Source organism: Crotalus tigris, unplaced genomic scaffold (genome assembly GCF_016545835.1).
Source record: "Crotalus tigris isolate CLP2741 ecotype Arizona unplaced genomic scaffold, ASM1654583v1 scf7180000017741.1442986301:2390832, whole genome shotgun sequence".
Taxonomy (NCBI): domain Eukaryota; kingdom Metazoa; phylum Chordata; class Lepidosauria; order Squamata; family Viperidae; genus Crotalus; species Crotalus tigris.
The window spans coordinates 673,438-693,418 of NW_024096608.1; the positions used below are offsets into that span (position 1 = coordinate 673,438).

A 19,981-nucleotide genomic window follows, 5' to 3' on the forward strand; every position below is an offset into this window, starting at 1 on the left:
CCGGCCGCTGATTGGGCGGCTCGGCGCCGGGCGGGCGCTTGAAGTCGGCGGGGGCGGCGGGGCTCCGGCTCCCAATGGCCAGGCCGAGCCGGGCCGGCGCGTCGGGCAGATGCCAACGGCAGCTCAGCGCGGCTGGGAGGCGCGGCGCGGCTCTGCGCCACGGGACGGGCGATGCTCCCACCCGCGGCTCGGCGCGACCGGGAGACCCGCGGACCCCCCTTCCCTTCCCTCTGAGCTTTTCCCGGCGCCCTGGAGCAGGAGCGCCCCGGCCTGTCCGCAGCGCCCTTCATTGCAATGCGCGCACAACAACCCGGAAAGGTGGGCCATTGTTCCCCTCAGGCGGCGCTGGTGGCCGCACTCTCCCCCGACCGCGAGGGGGCGCTCCTTGCGGGCCTAGACGGGCCCTTTCCGTCGCTGGTAACGGGGTCGAGACTGCCGCCCAGAGCGTTTCCCCCACACTTCGGGCTCCCCCACGCGTGCGGGGCGGCGGCGCTTCCTTGCTGCGCTGCGGCGTCCCCCGGCGGAAGCGGCTGCCGACGGCGGCCGGGGCAGCGCGCCCCCCCGAGGGAGCGATGTGCGGGAGGCGTCCGGGCGGCCCCCTCCGAGGCAGCTAGGGCCGCGGCGTCCACGGGGATCCGGAAGCGGGCGCGCGCGGGAGCCGCGGCCTCTTGGGGGCGCCGGGCGGCCTGCCGTAAAACGTCGCGGGTGTCGCGCTGGTGCGTCCGCGGAGAGGGAGGGGAGGACGGGAGAGGCGGGCGAGGCGGCGGCGGGGCCAGAGAAGAGCGGGGACGGCGGCCTCGCATCGCGGAGACAGGAAGGCGGTAGCGCGGCGGACGAAGGATCCGGCGCCTGCTGGGCCCGGCTAGGCCGCCGCCCCCCGCCTCGGCCCCCTCAGGTAGACTCGGGCGGGGGCCGCCGGGCTTTCGCAGGCCGCGAACCAGGGGGCCCTTGGTGAGCCGTCCGCGGGCCGGACTACAACGCCCATCGTCCGGGGCGGGCGCTGCGAGGCCCCTGCCCCTTCGAGGTGCGCGGCCGGAGTCCCGCGCCAGGGCAGTCGAATGGGCCGGTCTGCGCGGCGGGCCCCCGGGCCGGCCGAGGGTCGCTCCCCGGAGAGAAAAGGGTCCCGCCACCCGCGTCCCCTGCCCGGCGGAGGCCGTGGCACTCGGCCGCCTGGCGAGGCTTCTCCGCCTCCAGCCGCAGGGAAGGCCGGGCGGGGCGGGGGCCGCGGAGGGGCCCGCTTGGTGGGGCGCAGATCACTTCCTCGCGGGGTCCCCGGATTGGGAGTCTCGGCCCTTCTCCTTCCCAGAAAGGCTGCCCTTCCTCCTCCTCCTCGGGGTCCTCCTGCAGCTAGTGCCCCCCCCTCCTGGCAGCAAAGGGGCAGTTCGCTCTCTGCATTTCAAATAAGGGGGGTGTCTGAGATGGGGTTCCCTCCCCCCCCCGCTTTCAGCCAGGACGAAAACCGTGAATGCTTCTCCGGTCCGTCTCTTCCTTGTTGGTTTTTGTCACTTCCACCCCCTCTTTCAAGCCCCCCCCCCGCAACCCTTGCCACAAGGGCTTCCTCCCCCCTGAGAGGCCTGTTTCCAAAGAGGCTGCTGGACCTGCTGCCTCCACCCGCCCCGTCCAAGATCCCTGGGAGGGGTGCAGCCCACCCGGCCTCCTTTGCAAGACTGAGTGCTCCAGGAGGGCTGCATCGGTCCAGCACTGCTTCGCCCCTCTTCCCTAATTAGAGGGCTCTGAATTATTCTCTTTCCCTAGTCGATCCCCAATGGCTTTAAGATGTGACTGGGTGCCATGTTCTGGAGTCCCTGTAAGACCCCAGGGTGGGCATCAGGATCAGGGAGATTAAGAAGTCATCAATATGTATGCCAGTTGGTGCCAGTTCACATTATTTTAATATGACCCACTCAATCTCTAGGTCAGAAAAATTGTAATGGAGGCACCAAAGGGGAAATTTCAGCTGAGATAATACGAGGATATCGGAAACATGTTATAAGTTCCATTTTTATGGCCATAGTTGTTCCAGGTTCTTTATCCATTAATGAGTAATCCAGTAATAGCCCTGATGTTGGGTTTTGTGTAGAACAATGGCAGTTGGCAATAATGTACTGTTTACATAGGGACAAAAAAAAAGATTACAGTTGGGAAACATTTATTTTATTTATTAAATTTTTATGCTACCAATCTCCCCGGCAAGGTGACTCTGGGTGGCTATAAGCTATAAAAAAAAAAGCACAGACCTTTTTAAGATCAGTTTCTAACATTTATTTCTCCTATTGTTAACACTTAAATCTCTAGATCATATGAAAACATTCACATAACAGAAAATGATGGAAAAAGCTGGAAACCTTCATAAGGAAAGACTTGTATAAATAGTGGGCTGGTGGCTGTTAATGGGCAATATTCAAGGTTTTCCCCAGCTGAATTACAGTTTTAGGAAAGGTTCTTGTCCCCTCTGCCCCAGAAGGATCACCTGAGTCCAATCCAGTCAGGAGCAGGTATCATAACTGTATGATCTCTAGCAAAATAACTAGATCTGCCATCACACATCACTCGGTGCAAGGCCAAGCCTGGCAGGAGCAAAATCCATACTTGGCACAGGATTGGGGGGATAGCCAGAATGGTTGGGTAGAAAAGTTGATTTGCTTGTCCCAAATAGTGGATGGACCTGGGCCTGTGGCATCAGTGGCTCTTTGTTGTGACACATGAGGAGGAAGCAGCTCACCGAACATTGTTCAGATACAATGGAGATTGGAACCATCCTGGGCACCCCAGTTTCCCTGATGTAAAATCCAAGTACTTTTTCTAATGAATGCAACCCATTTGAATGGCTGGGATGCCTAGAGAAGTAATGGGGGGGGGATGGGTGTCACTTGGAGCATTTTGTTAAAGTTTGTAAAACTCTGGTAGATGCCTTTGGGAGGAATGGATGCATTTGCCAGAAAGATTGGAATGCCTTGGGTGTGACTCTGCTCTCAACTAGTAAAAAGTCTCTGTTGGATTCTGGGTGAGAATGCTTTAAGTTCATCTAACACAATCCTATCAGGTGTAAAATAAATAACGACTCTGAAATGTAATTGCTTATTAAGTTAGATCTACTGGTTGACTTTTTACCACAGCCATTCTGGATGGATGCTGTAGCCTAGGGTGAACCTAATAGCCAACCTTTTCATTGCTGGTCTTGCCAAAACGTGGAGAAGCAATAAAACTATTAATTAGGAAAATGTCAGGGGGGGAGAGTTCCAGCCAATTCTCACCTGGGTGTGGGATTTGGAAAGCAAGTGTCCAAGGCATTCCCTCCTGCCACCTGCAGGGTCCCCTGTGTGCAGAGGCCTGCCCAGGCCTACCTAAGTTTCACCTACTGAATTTTCTCTTTTCATTGTGGGTAAATATCAATTTTTCATGGATTCACAATTTAACAAAAGACAAACTGGACTACTCAGTTCATGCCCACAAGCCTTTGTGCAGCTGGTTTGGCTTAGTGTTTTGTATGAACAAAACCATAGTAGTTTGGAATCTATAGTTTGCAACTGAGGGTGTTACGCTAATTCATGATGGTTTGTTTAGTGATAGCCGTTCCAGTCCTTGACACATTGTGAATGTGAGAGGGAGGGAGAGACTGGAAGGAAAGTACATCAATCCTTTGTATCTGTTGCCTTTAATAAAACAAGTTCCAGTTCCCCAATACATTTCTGCAGTTTGATTATATCAATTTTCCCTCTGTGATTTTATTTTCTGGCATCAACCATGTTTGAGAGGCAATCTTGTTTTTCCCAGTATTATTAGGAATTATTTATAAATTTTACAGTTAATTTAGTTTATTCAAGTTACAGTTACTGATAAAATAATTAGAATTGTACAAAAACCTAAACTACCCTCAGTAAAATCAACAGCATTTTAGCACAGCGAAATTTGCAGAAATATCGTTAGTATTTATTGCTTCCTCCAACTGTAGGAAAGCTAAGATTCCTGGCGGTTCCTTTATAGATGAAAAGCTGCTTCTGGTCCCCCACCTTGCAATCTTACTTCACTTCGCTTGAGGGCCTGTGGAGAGGGAAGGGGCTGCTCTGTGGGAAGCAGAGAAGGCTGCAGAGCGAAGGGTTTCTGGCTGCTCGGGGACAGGTAGAAGTCCTCCTAGCTAATGTTTGTCAATCTTGGCCGGTTGGGGAATTCTGGGAGTTGAAGTGGGCACATTGGGAAGGGATCCTCTCCTTAGCAGTCCTGGGAGGCTGAGAGTAACTCGGCTCTTGTGTTTGTCTCCATCCAGGCCCCCTGCGCGGCGGCGTTCCCATGTCTCAATGGCCCCCCTCCCGATGTCATAGCGTCTATACATTAGAAGCGGATATGAAGAGTGATGTTTCTTCTGGCGCACCAAAGAGCCAGGGAAACCTGAAGGGGATCCTCTTGAACCCTCCACCCTCCGAAGCGGCCAAAAACTTCCCCGGAGAAGAAGTTGAGATGATTGCCAGCAAAGTGGGGGACGAATTCTCCCACCTCTGTGGGGACACCCAGAAGCAGAAGGACCTGAACGGAAGTCGTCCCGCGCAAGAAGCCATTGTTGTGAGTAAGAAACGCAAGAGCCAGCAGGCTGGCCCTTCCTATGCTCCGAACTGTGGGGGCAAAGAGACACACCCCATTTTAGAGACTAGGCGGCACCTTGAAACACAAAGCGAGGACGACTCTTCTTTTAGCGACTGTGCCTCTTCGCCTTCATCCAGCTTGCATTTTGGAGACTCGGACACAGAAACTTCAGACGAGGAGAAGGAGGCGGCTCCCACGCGGCAGGCTCGGGCTGTCTTCAATGCCTCCAGTAGAATCCACAGTTCTCGGCCACAAAAGTGGCCCCGGACAGAGGCAGACTCCGTCTCAGGGATCTTACTGAAAAGGCCCTGTTTCCACAACAGTAATTCTCGGAGAAGACTTCCCTATAGGAAGCGGTTTGTGAAAACTAGCTCTGCGCAACGAACACAGAACCAAAAAGAGCGGATTTTAATGCAGCGGAAAAAAAGGGAAGTCTTAGCTCGGCAGAAGTATGCTTTACTGCCCAGCTCCAGCAGCACCACTGAGAACGACCTCAGCAGCGCCTCCTCGTCCAGGTCCTCCACCGAAGGAGAGGAGGAGCTCTTTGTGTCAGCTGGGGAGAACCACCAAACCAGCACTGCGGTTCCCTCAGGTAAAGATGCCGCTCCAAGTCTGCCTGGTCGGACTTTGCCGAACCGTTTGCCCCTCTCCCTTGTCAGCGCCTGCACCTGGGAAGGGAAAACTCGCCAAGAGGGCTTGGGTTCAGATCACTATTTCCCAACCTTGGCAACCTCCGGAGGCATGGGCCCATGCTTGCTGGGGAATTCTAGGAGCTGACGTCCACATGCTGTTGCCAAGATGGAGAGACACTGTTTTGGGTGGTCCTTGCTGGTTCCCTGATATCTCTGAGCCCTTGGAGAACAAGTGCTTGTCAGCGGAGTTCTGCAAAGCCGGGGGAGCCAAGGACAGACGTTCTTTCTCCCCCTTTCCTGGGTGGGGGGGGGGGAAACAGGATTCATGACAGTAAGGGGGAGAAGGTCACATGCCGGGATTCCTGGCTCTCCCAGCTGTTACTTTGTCCGGTTCCCCAAAGCAGCTCCCTATTGTGACACGGGGTCTCATGATGCTACCCCTGCTAAACTTGGGCAGACGTGGGACTGTTAGTGCTGGGGCAGGAGAGTGTCTTAGCAGTTCTTTGGATACTACAGCAGGAAGGTGTAACTCCAGTTGCGTACAATTACTTGAATTCATAGGGTCCAAGCAGGGCTTCTAATGGGCTCTCTTGCCCTGACAGTTCATTTCCTGTCTGATTGTGAGCTGGAACGGTCCTGGACACCCCCGAAAATATTCGGAGGAAGAGAGTGATGGCCAGAACCAGAGGTTGCATTGCTGCTTTTATCCGCCTATTCTGCATCCCTTGCCAGCCTGGCAGATCACTCCTAATAGAATTTGTTTTAGATTTCCCCTTTTTCCTTCACTGCTCTGTTTCAGGGAGCCTTGATGAAGATGTTGTGGTGATCGAAGCGTCTTCAACTCCCCAAGTAACTGCCAATGAAGAAATCAATGTTACCTCAACAGACAGCGAAGTAGAGATTGTCACGGTGGGAGAGAGCTACCGGTAAGAGGCCCACTTGGTTCTTGAGGCAGCTGCGGGATTGCCTGACCACTGGAATTTGTGATCCTTTCCTCAGTGAAGAAGGGAAGATCTTGTTGAGAGACCGAGAGGGAGATCCCTCAAGGAAACTTGTTTGACCCTCCTTCTGACAATTGGAATATCTGCCTTAATCGAGAGCAGGGGTGTCAAAGTCGCAACGTGATGTGATGTATCACAACTTTTTCCCATTGCTGACAATGGGGTGGGCGCAGTTTCGGCATGATGCATCCGGCAGTTTGACACGCCTGCTCTAGAGACCATGCTAGGGACGTTGTTGTCCTTAGCTTACAATCATTCATTTAATGACCGTTCAAAATTATAATGGTACTGAAAAAAGTGACTCACAATCACTTTTCATGCTTACATCTGTTGTAGCATCCTCATGGTCACATGATCAAAATTCATCCATTTATGACGGGTACAGTGAGCCGGGTCATGTGATCCCCTAATAACCATGTCATAAGATAGAGCAAAGTATGCCTACCAACTGTCTTGCTAAGCCATGGAAATTTTTGTTATTGTAAGTCGAGGCTACCTGTAGTTACTGCCCCTTGCCACTCTCCTTCGTCCTTTCCATCTGCTGGTCACTAGGAAGCAGCCCCTGCTGGAATAAAAGGGGGGGGGGCCTTTCTGCAACAGTTGCCGGTTTTGATTTTTGAGTCGGAGAAAGCTCTCGTTTCAAATGGGGGTGATTTTCGTAGAAGAATCCCGCTGGAAAGGTCATTCGCAGAAATTGGAGTGCTGATGGTGGAATTCCTTTCTTTTCCACCCATGGATATTGGCAGTTGAACCAGTCATTTTGCCAGGGGGCCAGCGCTTACGTGGCAGAGACCCTGGTCACCTGCCCTGGTTTCAGCCTGCCAGCCCTGCTTTTGGAGGCTACAAACCGAGGCTTCCTTTTTGGTTCTGACACTCCCTGTCTAGCAAGGCGTTCTCTGGATCACTGCATCAGTGGAGTGAGGCGTGTTATTCACTCAGGCTGGGGAAGAGAGAGGAGAACTGCAGACTTTTAAAGTGCCTGTGCTCCCTTTTTCTTGCTCATTATCAGATCTCGATCCTCGCTTGGGCACTCTAGAGCCCACTGGGGCCACAGCTCGGGTTCCCATGCTGCACGGTCAGCAGAACAACGAAACCGCAGCCGAGTCTCCACGGTCATCCAGCCCTTGAGACAGAATGCAGCGGAAGTCGTGGACCTCACGGTGGACGAAGACGGTAGGTGGCCAAGATGCTGAGCCTCAGATCCTCCACCCCTCCTTTGCAGTCCAAAAGCTTTTCCAGTGTCACTTGGTGGAAGTACTTGAATTGCGACCACTACAAAGGGCTGTCCGCTCCCTTCGGAGCATCTGGTACTCGTGCCAAGAAATGCATTCTGAGCTGCCAGTGCAAACCACCATGTCTGTCCTTCGTTGTAGACCCAGCAGTGGTGCCAACCACCTCCTCCAGAGTGAATGTTCAGGCTGCCAGTGCTGCTTCTGAGAGCGCCCCCCCCATCCCCTCCTCAGAGCAGGTCCCCGGAGGAGCCTCGGGCATCTCCAGCAGCCAGCCCTCCTCGCAACCGGAGCTCTCGGCTCTCCTGTCCAACAGCAGCAGCGCGGCTGGTATCTCCACAGGAGGTAGGAAGCGGAGGTCTCTCTTCCCGCAGGAGGCCGATGGTCCAGAGCAGGGGTAGGCAACCTTGGCTGTTTTATGACTCGTGGACCTCAACTCCCAGAATTCCTGAGCCGGCATGGCTCAGCTTGGAAACCTCTCCCTTTCCCCTCAGCATGGCTGGCTCAGGAATTCTGGGAGTTGAAGTCCACGAGTCATAAAAGAGCCAAGGTTGCCTACCCCTGGCCCAGAGGGTCCCATCCGCTCTTTGAAGTTATGATCCTGTCACAGCTGGAGGGATGTTTGCGTTGTAGTTTAACACTTGGAGGATGTCAGTGGGATTTGTGTGTGTCTGTGCGCTGATCCCAGCCATGAGCTTCTTTCTGCTCGCGTGGAGGGGAGACTCTGAGTGACAAGTGCAGGCTGGGTTTGGTTTCTGCCAGGCAAGGAGGAGGCCTGGTTGCTGAGTGAGGCCACTGATGGACAAAGAGCTGGGCTTTGCACGTCCCATGTATTGGGACTGAAAGGGATCGAGGCATTCTCTGCACTTACTGAAGAAACAAGCATGGCCCTGTAGGTGCCACGGTGGGGGGGGGGAGAAACCCTGGCTCAGGGATGAAGGGTAGAGGGCACGTGAGGATCGTGCTCCAAGGTCGGAGAATGCCGAGCCTTGTAGGGGAAGCTGAATGCTGGGCAAGACAATCGGGCCGCCCCAGGCACGGGGGCCCTGGGCTGTCCTCATTGGCCCGCCTTCAGTCTGCTTGTTGCACAGCTTGCCATGTTTCCCCATGGGCTCTCGGCACCCTCCCCTTCAGATCGCTTCAGCTCAGGCCCGTGTGCTTTCCTTCCCCATGGCAGATGGCACAAGAGGAAACACCTCCAATCACGCTCTGGAACCAGGCCCCCCGGCCATGCCCAGGCTGCCCTCCTGCTGCCCCCAGCATTCTCCCTGCAGCGTCTCCTCGCAGAACCAGCACGTCCTGGGCCCGCCTCCCGCCAGCTGTTTTCAGCAGCACAGCCACCACTTCCAGCACCACCACCATCACCACAGCCCCCACGCTGGCGTTCCCCTTTCGCCCCCCTTCAGCGACTCCAGCTGTCCCGTCGACAGGCCTCCCCCTGTTCCGGCCCCCGGGGGGCCCAGCAGCAGCGCTGGCACCGCCTTCCATGACCAGGCAAGTTGGGAGGGCGGCCCCCTGGCCAGGAGTCTGTCTGGCCGTTTCTTTCCGGTTGTTCAGGGCAGCCCCTGGCAAGCATCTTCCAGGCTGGCATTCGATGCAGCCCTCCCTGAAGAGAGGTAAGGAACCCTGACTGGCTTCCAGGGATGCTGCCATCCATCTGGGTGCCCTGGGGCAGAACCACTCACCGGCCCATTCCTTGGATTTCTCTTTCAGAGCGGCTGGAAGGGGCCTGTTTGCTGAATTGGGCTTCAGAGGGAGGGAGGAGGACTTTGCTGTTGCATTAATGGCAGGAAAGCCCGATCAGAGCGCAACGTGATGCGGTCTGACCTCCCTTCGTGCTAGCTGGGTGTGTGTTAACCCCGCCCCCTGCTTTCCCTTCTGGCCATTCTCTCTGTGCAGCAGGCCCTGCCGGTGGATCTGAGCAGCAGCGGCATCAGGAATCCCGGGGGCAGCTCCTTCCATGGCGCTTCAGCCTTCGACCCCTGCTGCCCGGGCTCCTCCTCCCGGGTCTCCCTGTATGGGCACCAGGCGGGGGCCGCTGCCAGTCAGCCCATCAGCATGGATGGCTACAGCCCAAGCATGGTCCCCCAGCCGCCGCCCCCCACCCAGACTGCTCTGTCCTCCTGCCGCCATTACCTGCACTCGCCTTGTAAGTGGGGATCTTGAAAGGGTGGGGAGGGCACTCTGGTGTGGTTTTGGCTCCCCCCCAAGAAATAATAGGGCCACTCTTCTCCCTCTGCTTTCAGATGCCTCCTTGACGCGGCCCCTCCACCCTCAGGCTGCAGCCTGCCCCCATTCCCATGGCAATCCCCCTCCCTCGGCACCCCCTCAGGTCCCCCCTCAGGTGGACTACGTCATCCCTCACCCCGTCCATCCCTTCCACCCCTCCATCTCCTCCCACACCTCTTCCCACCCGGTCCCGCCCCAGCCCTCCCCTCACCCGCTGGCCAATGCAGCGGCCCCCATTCCTCAGCCCCTCCCCAGCGCCCATCCCCTCCCTGCGGCCATCCCCTCGGCCCAGCGGCTGCACCCTCACGAGGTGATCCAGCGGATGGAAGTCCAGAGGAGGCGCCTGATGCAGCATCCAACGTAAGTCAGCCAGATGGTAGAAGGTCTCCCCCCTCCTCGCTTCACCCTCTCTTCATCCCTTTCAGCAGGAAAGGTGTTGGGTTGGCAAAGCCCAGCTTGACCATTTATGTACTTAGTATATTTAGAGGCCACCCGACTTCAGAGTGACTCTGGGTGGTCGACACTTAAAATTGTTCACACATACACACACACACACACACACACGCCATTGCAGTAAGTGGAGGCCCCTGCCTTTATCTTACCCGCTGATGCTTCCTTCCTTTCCTCCTGGAGCCTAAAGCTGAGGTCTGTGCTCTTTGTCTGCCCACAAGCAGCACCCCTGGGGGAATATAAGGAGCTGAGTGTGAGGCTGCTGCCCAGAGACACTGCTAACCCCTCCGGCCTCTCTGGAGCTGCAGAAGGAAAGGCGTGGGAGGCGTAGCAGAAGGCAGTCGCTCTGTAGTGCTAGGGGAGGCTGAAGACGGTCTGAGCATCCTCCTTCAGTTAAGGGCTGCAGAACTTGAGAAAACCACTGCCAGCTGCAGATGACCGACGATGGCAGCAGTCTCACTCTGCATAAGAAGCCTTCCGTCCAGTTTCTGGATTTGGGCAAGAGAGGAGGTCCAGATAGAAACTTAATCCTCTTTTGAATACTGAGGTGGCCCAATTGGCCTTAGAACAGGGCTTTTCAACCGGTGGTATGCGTACCACTGGTGGTACACAACCATCTGGCTGGTGGTACGCGGCATCGCCTCCCTCCCCCCTGCCTTCCTCCCCCCCCACTGCGCTCCTTATCAGCTCACTTGTTTGTGGAAAATATGCTTCTTGGCGGCAGCCTCCACAAACTACCGAATGTGCCCTGCAGGGGGCGCGTGAAGAGCGCAGGTGCAGAGCAAGGCCCCGCCCTCCCCAGGGACTCATTGTGCAGCAACCGGATTGACTTCTTCTCGTGACACAGGTCAGCGAAGGGGAGGCCACCGCAGCGCCGAACTCCTGCGCCTGTCAGCTGGCCACTCCCCAAACTTGCGCTTGTCAGTTGGGAGGTCTGGCGACAGCCGCCAATCTCTTTTGCCACCCCACATGTTATCCTCGACCCTCCCCCTGCCCATGTCGAGCCCGCAGGGGCTTGACAGGGAGAGAGGAAGGGAAGGAGGAAGGGACTCCTCCTCCTCTCCTAAGGTTCAAAGCGTGATCAGCTTCCCAAGGGCGCCACAATCCTCACAAAAGTGGGGGGAGAAGCAAAGGGGGCGAGAGAGCTCGAAGGAGCACCTGTCAGCATCAGAGACGAGAAACTCCCCCACAAACCCAGGGGAAGGGGTGGAGAAAAGGAGCCCCCTTTGGGAGGAAACCGCCACCTTCTTCTCCTCGGCTATGCGCTCTCCTGTTCCTCGGCAGCCGGGCTGCCAAGCCTCTGCTGGCTGGAACTCCGCGTTTGTTTTGTTTTTTATTTCTCCCCTTCACGTGTTTCTGCCGTACCTCCTCGGCATTCCCAGGAACGGAGTGGGCGGAAGAAAGCTTGGCTAGGCTAGGCAAAGAAAAGACACGGAGCCGCGAGCTCAGATCGCAGGCAGGCCAGGGAAGGGGGTGAAGAAGAGGAGGGGAATTGGGAAAGGAAATGCCAAGCTTGTCCTCGCCTCTCCCAAGGACCTCCTGCGCCACCTCACAGAAACCTCACCTGGTTTCAGATCTACGCCGCAAAAGTTTTTCTTGCGCAGAGGAGAGAGGAAAAACAATTGCGGAACACTCGGGAATCCCTTGCAAGGCACCATGTACCTTGGTGCTTATTTCCTAACGCCTCCCCCCCCCCTCCGTGTTTTCTGCTCCACCCCAAATTCGCCTCCCTTCCACTCTCCTTACTCTATGGTCTTAATACAGCCCTAAGTCTGTTTTGTTTTCTACACCCCCTAAAATTCTTCATTCAGAAGAATGAAGGGGCACAAATCGGCGTGTGCTCAGAAACGCCAATTCTGCGCCCCTGCACTCTCGCTCGCGCAAGCAAGCGAGCTGGCCAACAGCCCAGGATCTGGGCTGATCCATGCTTCTGCAGAGCAGCCCAGAAGCGCAGATCAGCTGTAACTGCTCTCCTGGGCTCCTGCCCAGCAAACTTGCTTGAGCTTTGCTGGAAAACATGCCACTTGCTAATTTAGCAGAAGCGCGAATCAGCTGTAGCCCGGCGCTGATCCTGGCGTTTCTGCTAACTTAGCAAGCGGCATGTTTTCTGGTGAAGCGTGAGCAAGTGAGCTGGGCGGAGCTCTCCTCTGCCTGTGCTCAGGCAGGTTTGGCATGTCGCCATGGCCACCGGCAGCACAGCCACCAGCCACACTGGAAGCCTGTCCCTCTCCCCTTGTCCCCTTGGGAAGGAGGAAGAGACTAAGAGGGAGGTGAAGGAAAGAAGGAAGGAAGGGACAATGGGAGAGAAGGGAGGGAAGGCAGGCACCCACCCCAGTCCCATCCCAGAGACCCACGGATTCCCCCCTCCCAGGCACCCTGCAACCTGAGTGATCAGCTGGCCACACCCCCGGCCATTGATCACATGACCCTGGGACACTGTGAACGTCATAAGTATGAATCAGTTGCCAAGCATCTGAATGTAAATCACATGACCCTGGGGGTGCTGCAACAATCATAAGTGAAAAATTATCATAATTCGCTTTTTTCAGTGCTGTTGTAACTTCAAACAGTCACTAAGCGAATTGTTGTAAGTCGAGGACTACCTGTACTTTCTCTTTTTTTTTTTTTTTTTTTGGTCAAGTTTTTGATACCTTGCTGGGCAGGTGGTGGTACTCGGATATGGCCTTATCTGAAAAGTGGTACAATGGGTGAAAAGGTTGAAAAGCCCTGCCTTAGAACATCAATCATTTTAGAAATGCGCAAACTCTGTAGACAAATGGAAGCTGCATTTCCATCACACGCAGACACAAGCTACCTTTTTTTCTTGACTACTCAGAATCTTGTCTGCTAGCTGGATTCTGGCCAGCCAGGACTGCCTTTTTGGTCTTTGCTAATCAAGGCTGGTTGAGGCACAGAGCTGGTTTGGGAGGGGCAGCCCATGTGTGAAGGCAGCACTGCAGTGACCGTGCAGGGAGGATCTCGCCTGCTCAGACTCTGGGACCTGGGCAGATAGAGCTGTCAGTTTTTTCTTCCCCTCCAGGCGAGCACACGAGCGGCCACCCCCACATCCTCACCGGATGCATCCCAACTATGGCCACGGCCACCACATTCATGTGCCACAGACCATGTCTTCGCACCCTCGACAAGCACCGGAGAGGTCGGCTTGGTTAGTACAGGCGGACCCAAGCATCCTTTTCCCTGTGATGCCTGAATGTGCACGCCCCATCCTAGTGGGAGAGACCCTGCCCTGGTTGGGGCAGTTCAACCCAGGGGGTGTTGGAATAACTTCTTATTGCTGAAGCTGATTTTAGACCGGAGTCACCCATGTGACACCCACCCCATTCCGGAGGGAGGTGATGGGAAAGCTGGCAGCCAAGGGCAGTCAGAATGAATTAGAGGCAGCCTGGGATTTTTCAGGTCCAAAACAGGCATCATGAAAACAGGCAAAATCCATGGACAGATGCCCAAATCCTATGCAAGGGTTTCCTTGGTGAACAAGTGAAAAATGCCCTGGCTTCATATGGACTTTCTGTTTGGGTGCAGGGAACTGGGCATTGAAGCAGGTGTGACCGCAGCCACCTACCCGCCGGGCCCGATGCACCCACATTTGGCCCACTACCACACCCCCCCTCGGCTTCACCACCTGCAGATTGGTGCTCTTCCCTTAATGGTAAGTGAGACGGTTACAAGCGGCTCTGGAGGTCGGTCATCCCATGCCAGGTTCATGGGGGAGTCTGGGCAGGCTACCTTTAGTGACAAGCCCTCCTTGCCCCCCCCCCCCCAAGGAGACCAGACCTGCCTTAAAATCAGTGTTGATAGGAAAGTGTCCTTACAGGATAAAAAAAGAGGGATGCTCTGACTCCAGTTGGCAGGGGAACTGAAGCCCACCGGTTTTGTCTCAAATTGAGAAAATAATTAAATTCTCCAGTAGTCCATTGACCCTCTGCATCTGATTTATGCTCTTAATTCAGTCATCAGTTTTGATGGCTGGATTAGAAAACACCCTGATTAGTGTGAGAAAGTCAGGAGTTACTAATTTGAGCTACCTAGGCAGCCATATTTGGGGTTGATAGATGTGTTTTTGGTGGTGTGCCTTTCCCAAGTCAAGGGTTGTAGCTGTCTTCATGGAGAAGGCAACGCTTGAATGGGAAATTGACAGCTGGACTGGGGCTTTCTTTAACAGAATTGGAGTCAAACTGAGGTTTTGCAGCAGCTTGCTTTCCTGTTGATTTGGGGATGAGAGAAAAAAGGGACTTTTCCCTTCTGTGTTGTGCAGGAGAGGAGGAGAATCCCGAACAAACTTCTCTTCAGCCACAGCTCAAACCAAGAAAAATGTTGGGCACTTTCTTCCTCACGGACAATATCTGAGACAATTGGGAGCTGCTTTGGGCTGAGTGGGATCATAAGGGACGTTTGGTACTTAGCAGCTTGGAGCATCGCTGGAGCACTTCTGACCTATGGCATTGAATTGACTGAAATTGCTCCTGGGGAGAGGACGAGACGGGGCTGGGTGGGAATTGACTACAATAAAGCGGCTGCAGCCTCTCTTTGGACTCAGCCGGTGGTTGAGCCCAAAAAATGGCTGATTGGGGGAGCTGGGGAGCCAATGGCTTTTTGGACACTCTGTGACCTCTGGAGGGACATGTAAAAGTTGAGGGGGAATGTGAGGAAGCCTGTAGAGACATAGCCAGGGAAGAAAAAATCCTGGTCATAGCTGGATAAAAGCTCTTTGTCATGTTGTTGCTTTGCTAGCAGGCAAAGGCAAACCCATTACCCCAAGGCAGCTTAATCCCACATTAAAACTGTTCAAGATGGCAATGGCCTCTAGCAGCCAGTTGAATGATTCGTTGAAGGTGGGAGACGCTCTGTGCTCTGTTGCGTTGTGGATAGGATCTTCCAGATGTGGATGTTGGGGCTGGGCTTTGCTTGGAGGGGGCCACTTTCACTCAAAAGTTCGGTTGCTTCTGATCTCACTTGAGCTCTGGAGGGTTTGACTTTCTGAAGATGATGCTGGTCACTTTGCAATATCTTTGATTTGTTATGGGAGGTGCCTGCTGCATTCTGGCTTGTTTTATGGAAGGAGGAGTAGTTTTATCTGGGTCCATATTCAGGGAGACTTGATTCTATTTGTAGGACAGGACATTTCTGGGGTGGTACTTCAGGCCTTGTTCCATTATTGGGAAAGTTCTTGGATGTTGAAGACCACCATACATTTAGCCTTGCAGGTAGCTCTGTCTGTTTGTCTGAATTATGGTCTTCTGAAAAGTAAGAGGCTGGCTGACAGAGGAGAGGGTTCATGGGGGTGGAACTAGGCCCAGAGCACCGGTCGGCACTTCCAGGATAGTTGCACAAGCAAAGTCATGCTTGAGGGAGATCTTGTTGAACTAAGCCCAGCCTGAGCGGGATGATCTCTCCCTCCCTGAAGATTCTGCTTCTGGTTGGGCGCCATGAGTCAAGCAGCTTAGAGAGAAAAGGAAGGGATGCCATCAGCCAGACCGAATTCCTTCCCTTTGCAACGGGAACAGTAAATACTTGAAGCTGCTCTGCAATTAGATTTAACTCCCTTCTGCTATTTAAATAGGTTCCTGACATGGCGGGCTACCCTCACATCCGTTACATTTCATCGGGATTGGATGGAACTTCATTCAGAGGCCCTTTCAGGGGCAATTTTGAGGTTTGTAATAGAATCACCCTCAGCTTTGTGGCAGAACTTCTGTTTCAGGGAATAAGTGGGGAGGGGCCATGTGGTTTTGGTTTTTTGCAAGGTCCTCCGGTCTTCGTTGTGGTTTGGGGACAGGTAGGCACTCCAGCTTGAAAGGGCTTTTTTTCTGCAGCAGTGGCCACCCTTCACCACAAGGAGCACCTGGCTGGGAATGTTAAGTTGGCTCAGGGAAGGGGAGAGTTGGTGCTAAACGGTCAGTTCCTCCTCCTTGGGCCTGCGTGTCAGTCGGTTATGTGGCAGAGAGGAACTGCAGTATCAGATGCAGAGAGTTAATGAATTCCCCGGCCTAGTTTATGACACAGGGAGGGCCTTCCGATGAACCGGTTCAGGCAAATGCCACCGTCCTTTCCCACGGAGGGTGGGATCGTGAAATGCAGCCCTTTCCCCACAGTCTCCACTAAGCGGTCTTAAGCAGCCCTGGAATGAACCATCCCACCCACAAGAAGGGAGTCTCACTCGCTGAAATGACTGATCTCCCGCAGCTTTATGGAGGCTGCCTGCAGTCCTTGGTGTTCGGAATCTTAGATCTCCAGGCCCTCCGTTGAGCTGTGCTCCGTTGCCCCACTTCATTCATCTTTAGGACATGGGAAGAGGGAAGCCGAGGACAGGTAGAGTAGAATAACAAGAGTTGGAGATCTAGTCCTGCTCAGGCAGGAAACCCGATATCATTTCAGGAGGTGGGGCCAGGACAAATTCTCCCAGTAGAGCCACTGAATAGTAAAAGCTGCTCAGTATGACTTTTCAAATAAGTTGCATGTTAATTAAATTGGGGAGAGAGCACCAAGATGTCAACAACTTTTGTTCCACTCTGATTCCAGGAATTAATCCATCTGGAAGAACGTTTAGGAAATGTGAATCGCGGAGCTTCCCAAGGAACCATTGAAAGATGCACTTATCCCCACAAATATAAAAAGGTGAGAAGATCTCAGAGGCGTTTGAAGAACTTCCCCATTGATCGTCCCAAAGCTCCTCTCTTTTCCTGTAAAGCCCAAAAAAAGGAGACGCTTCATAGATTCCCGTGTCTCAGAATCTCGCAAGTTGCTGCTTTTCTAGAAGGAGACAGATAATCTCAAATGGTTTCTAGATTCCAAGTGTGGAATCTGGCTGCAGAACCTGTTTTTCCACCAGGAGGGCCAAGCCGGGCGCTGCTTTGTGCCTGCTTTTGTTCATCTAGGAACCAACCCAGGCCAACCAAATTGGCCTCTTATTCAAATTGTTGATAATTGAATGAGAAGGGACTCTGCCCGCTCTTCTTTGCCCACCTTGCAGCATTGAGCCTCTGGTTTATTTCTGGTGCTTCTCTTAAGTTTCCTGCGTGTAAATGGGAGATTCCAGCGGCTCCTTTCTTGATGGGTTTGGGGCACGGGTTGTGCTGGGAATGTGGTATCTAACAACTTCCATTGAATGAGCAATGAACGTCTGTTACTTGGGAAACAGTAAAAAAGCATGTCACACTTCACAAATAATAGCCTTATAAATAGGAGGCCTGCTCCTGAAATCAAAGAGGACACTAAAGGCTCTGATCATGGAGCTTGGAAAACTAAGTTGGGAGTAATGGCTCAGTTGTCAGCATTTCTAGCACCAGGTTGTGTTACAAAGAAACAAAACCAGAGATTGATTGAGACAGCTTATGTGTGAGTGAGGGCCTGAACTTTTAAAAATCAGCTCTTTGATGTCACTGTGAGAACATAACGCAGCTTCATGACCCATCTGCATGAGGCCATTCTTCTCCCCAAATGTGCCTTGGACATTTTATAGTTGCAGAGACAAATCAGCTTAACTATTAAATACTACAAAAAAGATCATATTCAGAAATTAAAATTAAAAAAGAATTTGGATCAACCCTCTCCTTCTTCCCCAAAAGGATTCAATTTAAAACAAATACCTGGATTGTCAAAAAATTTATTGGATGCTGAAATAATTGTATCAGAATTTGGGAATTCAGAAATAGTTGGATAAATGTATTGTCCAACTTTAATTGTATATTGTTTAAAGCACATGTATGGGTTGGGGGTGCATAGTGGGTTGATGATAATTGTGTGTAAAACAGACTTCATTCAGTTTGCCAATAATGTCATCTCTGCTAATAAGGTAACAACTGATTGGTTCTCACAGAGGAAACTACACTGCAAACATGATGGGGAAGAAGGAACTGAGGAAGACACCGAGGAAAAGTGTACCATATGTTTATCTATATTAGAGGAAGGGGAAGATGTCAGGTAAACTGAATAGGACCACTGTTGGAAATACTGAACTAATGTTGTGGGTCAGGATTCATTTTTGTAAAAGTATACTGCAGAAGGTTGGAAATTTAGAGAAGTGCAGGCTCCAGCCAGCTGTGACCAGTTTGTCTCAAATACCAGAGTGGGTGGTTCTCAAAAAATTCCCCTGGGCAAAGAGGAGAAACAGTCCATTCTTTTTGAGGCTGCAACTCCAGGACCAGTTTAAAGTACCTTGTTTTGCAGGTACTGGAGGTACTGGAAGTAAAAGCTGAGGGAGCACTGGCTTAGTTGTTTGCTGCTACAAACTAATGCAAGAAATTTATTTTTAATTTATTTTGCCTCTTTGCGGTCTATATCCTAACATAATAGCCAACGCTTCCCAGCTGGAACTAATCTCTGGCCCTGGGTGCATTTTCACTTTGCAGTTTAACTCTTGTTCTGAAAAAGAAATTATCTCCCAGAACTTGCCCCGTGTAGTCCTTTTGCCAAATTTACCCATCTGTGTTACAACAGCTATACTTCTGGAGAAAATGCTCTATCAAGAGAGACAGCTTTCCTAATCTGTTAGAGAAAAACAAAAACTTGATGCATTGGACAGCATGTGCACTTCTAATCCTTTTCTTCCTTTGTTTTTAGACGCCTTCCGTGTATGCATCTCTTCCATCAAGTGTGTGTCGACCAGTGGTTAATTACAAACAAGAAGTGCCCCATTTGCAGAGTGGACATTGAAGCTCAGCTGCCCAGCGAAAGTTGACAGGCTTTGGCCTCCAACCTCTTGCTTTCCTCCTTCACACCCATATCCTTCTGGGTACTGCAGTCAACCAAAGATGGCATGACTTAGCTGTGCAGTTGTGGGAAGCATTTGAACCTGCTAGAGTGCCGTTTGTCTGCTCTGTGGTATACCTAATGCTAATCCTACAGTTAGTGTATTTATAAAGCTTATTTTTGGTTTGTTTGTTTCGCCCTTTCAGATTCCTAACTGGTTTTCCCTGTCCTTTTGCATGGATCGCTCCCGATATTGCATTTCTTTGCACATATTATGGGCTTAGTGACCCCCCAAACTTGCAGGCAAGATTATCTGCTTTAGAAAGTAGAACTGTGTGGTCCTCCCTCCCTTTTTATTTGTACCAAAAGTCAACTTTCCAGAGTATGATTTCACTCATTACTAACCTCAGAGTCCTTAATTTAATCAAGTTTCTTAGTTTTAAATGTATAAAGATCAAAGGATATTTTTTTTAAGACATTCCTTAATTAGGAAAAAAAGCTGCTGTATACTTGTGTGGGAGAGAGGCATGAGGGCCTTGTCCTGGGCGAGCTTTGTTAAAAAGAGCATGGCTGGGGCTGCCTGCCCCACTATCTGCACCATCAGTCTAACCTGGAAGCCTTGCCTTACATCCTGTAATGTCAGACTAATTGGAACGTCCTTTTGGATCACATTTTTATGTTCTTAAACCTTCAGCACAATGCAGATATCTTTGAATGTCAATATTAAAAACATTTAGACTGCTGTCTGATTGTATGTACCATTTTCTTATGTCTAGCCATTCAAATCACTAACATAAAGTTTACTGCTGTGAACAGCTCTACTGAACACTAAATACTGGATTTTAATTACCGGTAGCTGCACTGTAGATAGATGCAGGCTGAAAAAAACAAGTACTAGGAGAAGGAGGAGAAGAGCAGGGTTGTTATCTGTCTGTTGTTTCTCATTCCCCAGTCCTGTGTTCATCTGCTGATCTACACAGACTGGTTTTGTAAAAAAGGAAAAACTCAGCTACGGGATGAAACCAGTACTTAAAATAGCATTTCTTAAGGCAAATATCCATGAATTCATAGATTTTATGAAGATCCCTACTCTCGAGGGGATTGGGTGGTGTTTTTTTTTTAGTTTTACAATTAATAAAGTTAGCTGAACCCA

At 52.1% G+C, this 19,981-nt stretch overlaps 1 protein-coding gene across 11 annotated transcripts; it reads left to right on the forward strand.

The window, feature by feature from the left end:
• Nucleotides 1–34: 34 nt before the first annotated feature.
• On the forward strand, nucleotides 35–19,981 carry RNF111 (ring finger protein 111). Of its 11 annotated transcripts, none has more exons than XM_039340009.1 (15): nucleotides 449–716; nucleotides 3,985–4,119; nucleotides 4,265–5,170; nucleotides 6,010–6,136; nucleotides 7,221–7,384; nucleotides 7,585–7,785; nucleotides 8,618–8,934; nucleotides 9,340–9,589; nucleotides 9,687–10,029; nucleotides 13,160–13,285; nucleotides 13,663–13,789; nucleotides 15,701–15,793; nucleotides 16,660–16,755; nucleotides 17,933–18,060; nucleotides 18,700–19,981. In XM_039340009.1, exons 3-15 carry the CDS (start codon nucleotides 4,288–4,290, stop codon nucleotides 18,815–18,817), a joined length of 2,973 nt encoding a protein of 990 aa, XP_039195943.1. In that variant the 5' UTR covers nucleotides 449–716; nucleotides 3,985–4,119; nucleotides 4,265–4,287; the 3' UTR covers nucleotides 18,818–19,981. The 11 variants fall into 11 exon arrangements, with proteins under 11 accessions (XP_039195934.1, XP_039195937.1, XP_039195938.1 ...); XM_039340007.1 differs by lacking the exon at nucleotides 449–716 and adding an exon at nucleotides 725–895 and having other exon boundaries at nucleotides 3,953–4,119; XM_039340008.1 differs by lacking the exon at nucleotides 449–716 and adding an exon at nucleotides 725–895.

Excerpts from the sequence above, each read along its gene's own strand:
- RNF111 (XM_039339999.1), top strand. The coding sequence starts at position 75 with ATGGCCAGGCCGAGCCGGGCCGGCGCGTCGGGCAGATGCCAACGGCAG. Across the intron at positions 9,590-9,686 it reads CCATTACCTGCACTCGCCTT|ATGCCTCCTTGACGCGGCCC; the intron begins GTAAGTGGGGAT and ends CTCTGCTTTCAG. Across the intron at positions 13,286-13,662 it reads GCACCGGAGAGGTCGGCTTG|GGAACTGGGCATTGAAGCAG; the intron begins GTTAGTACAGGC and ends GTTTGGGTGCAG.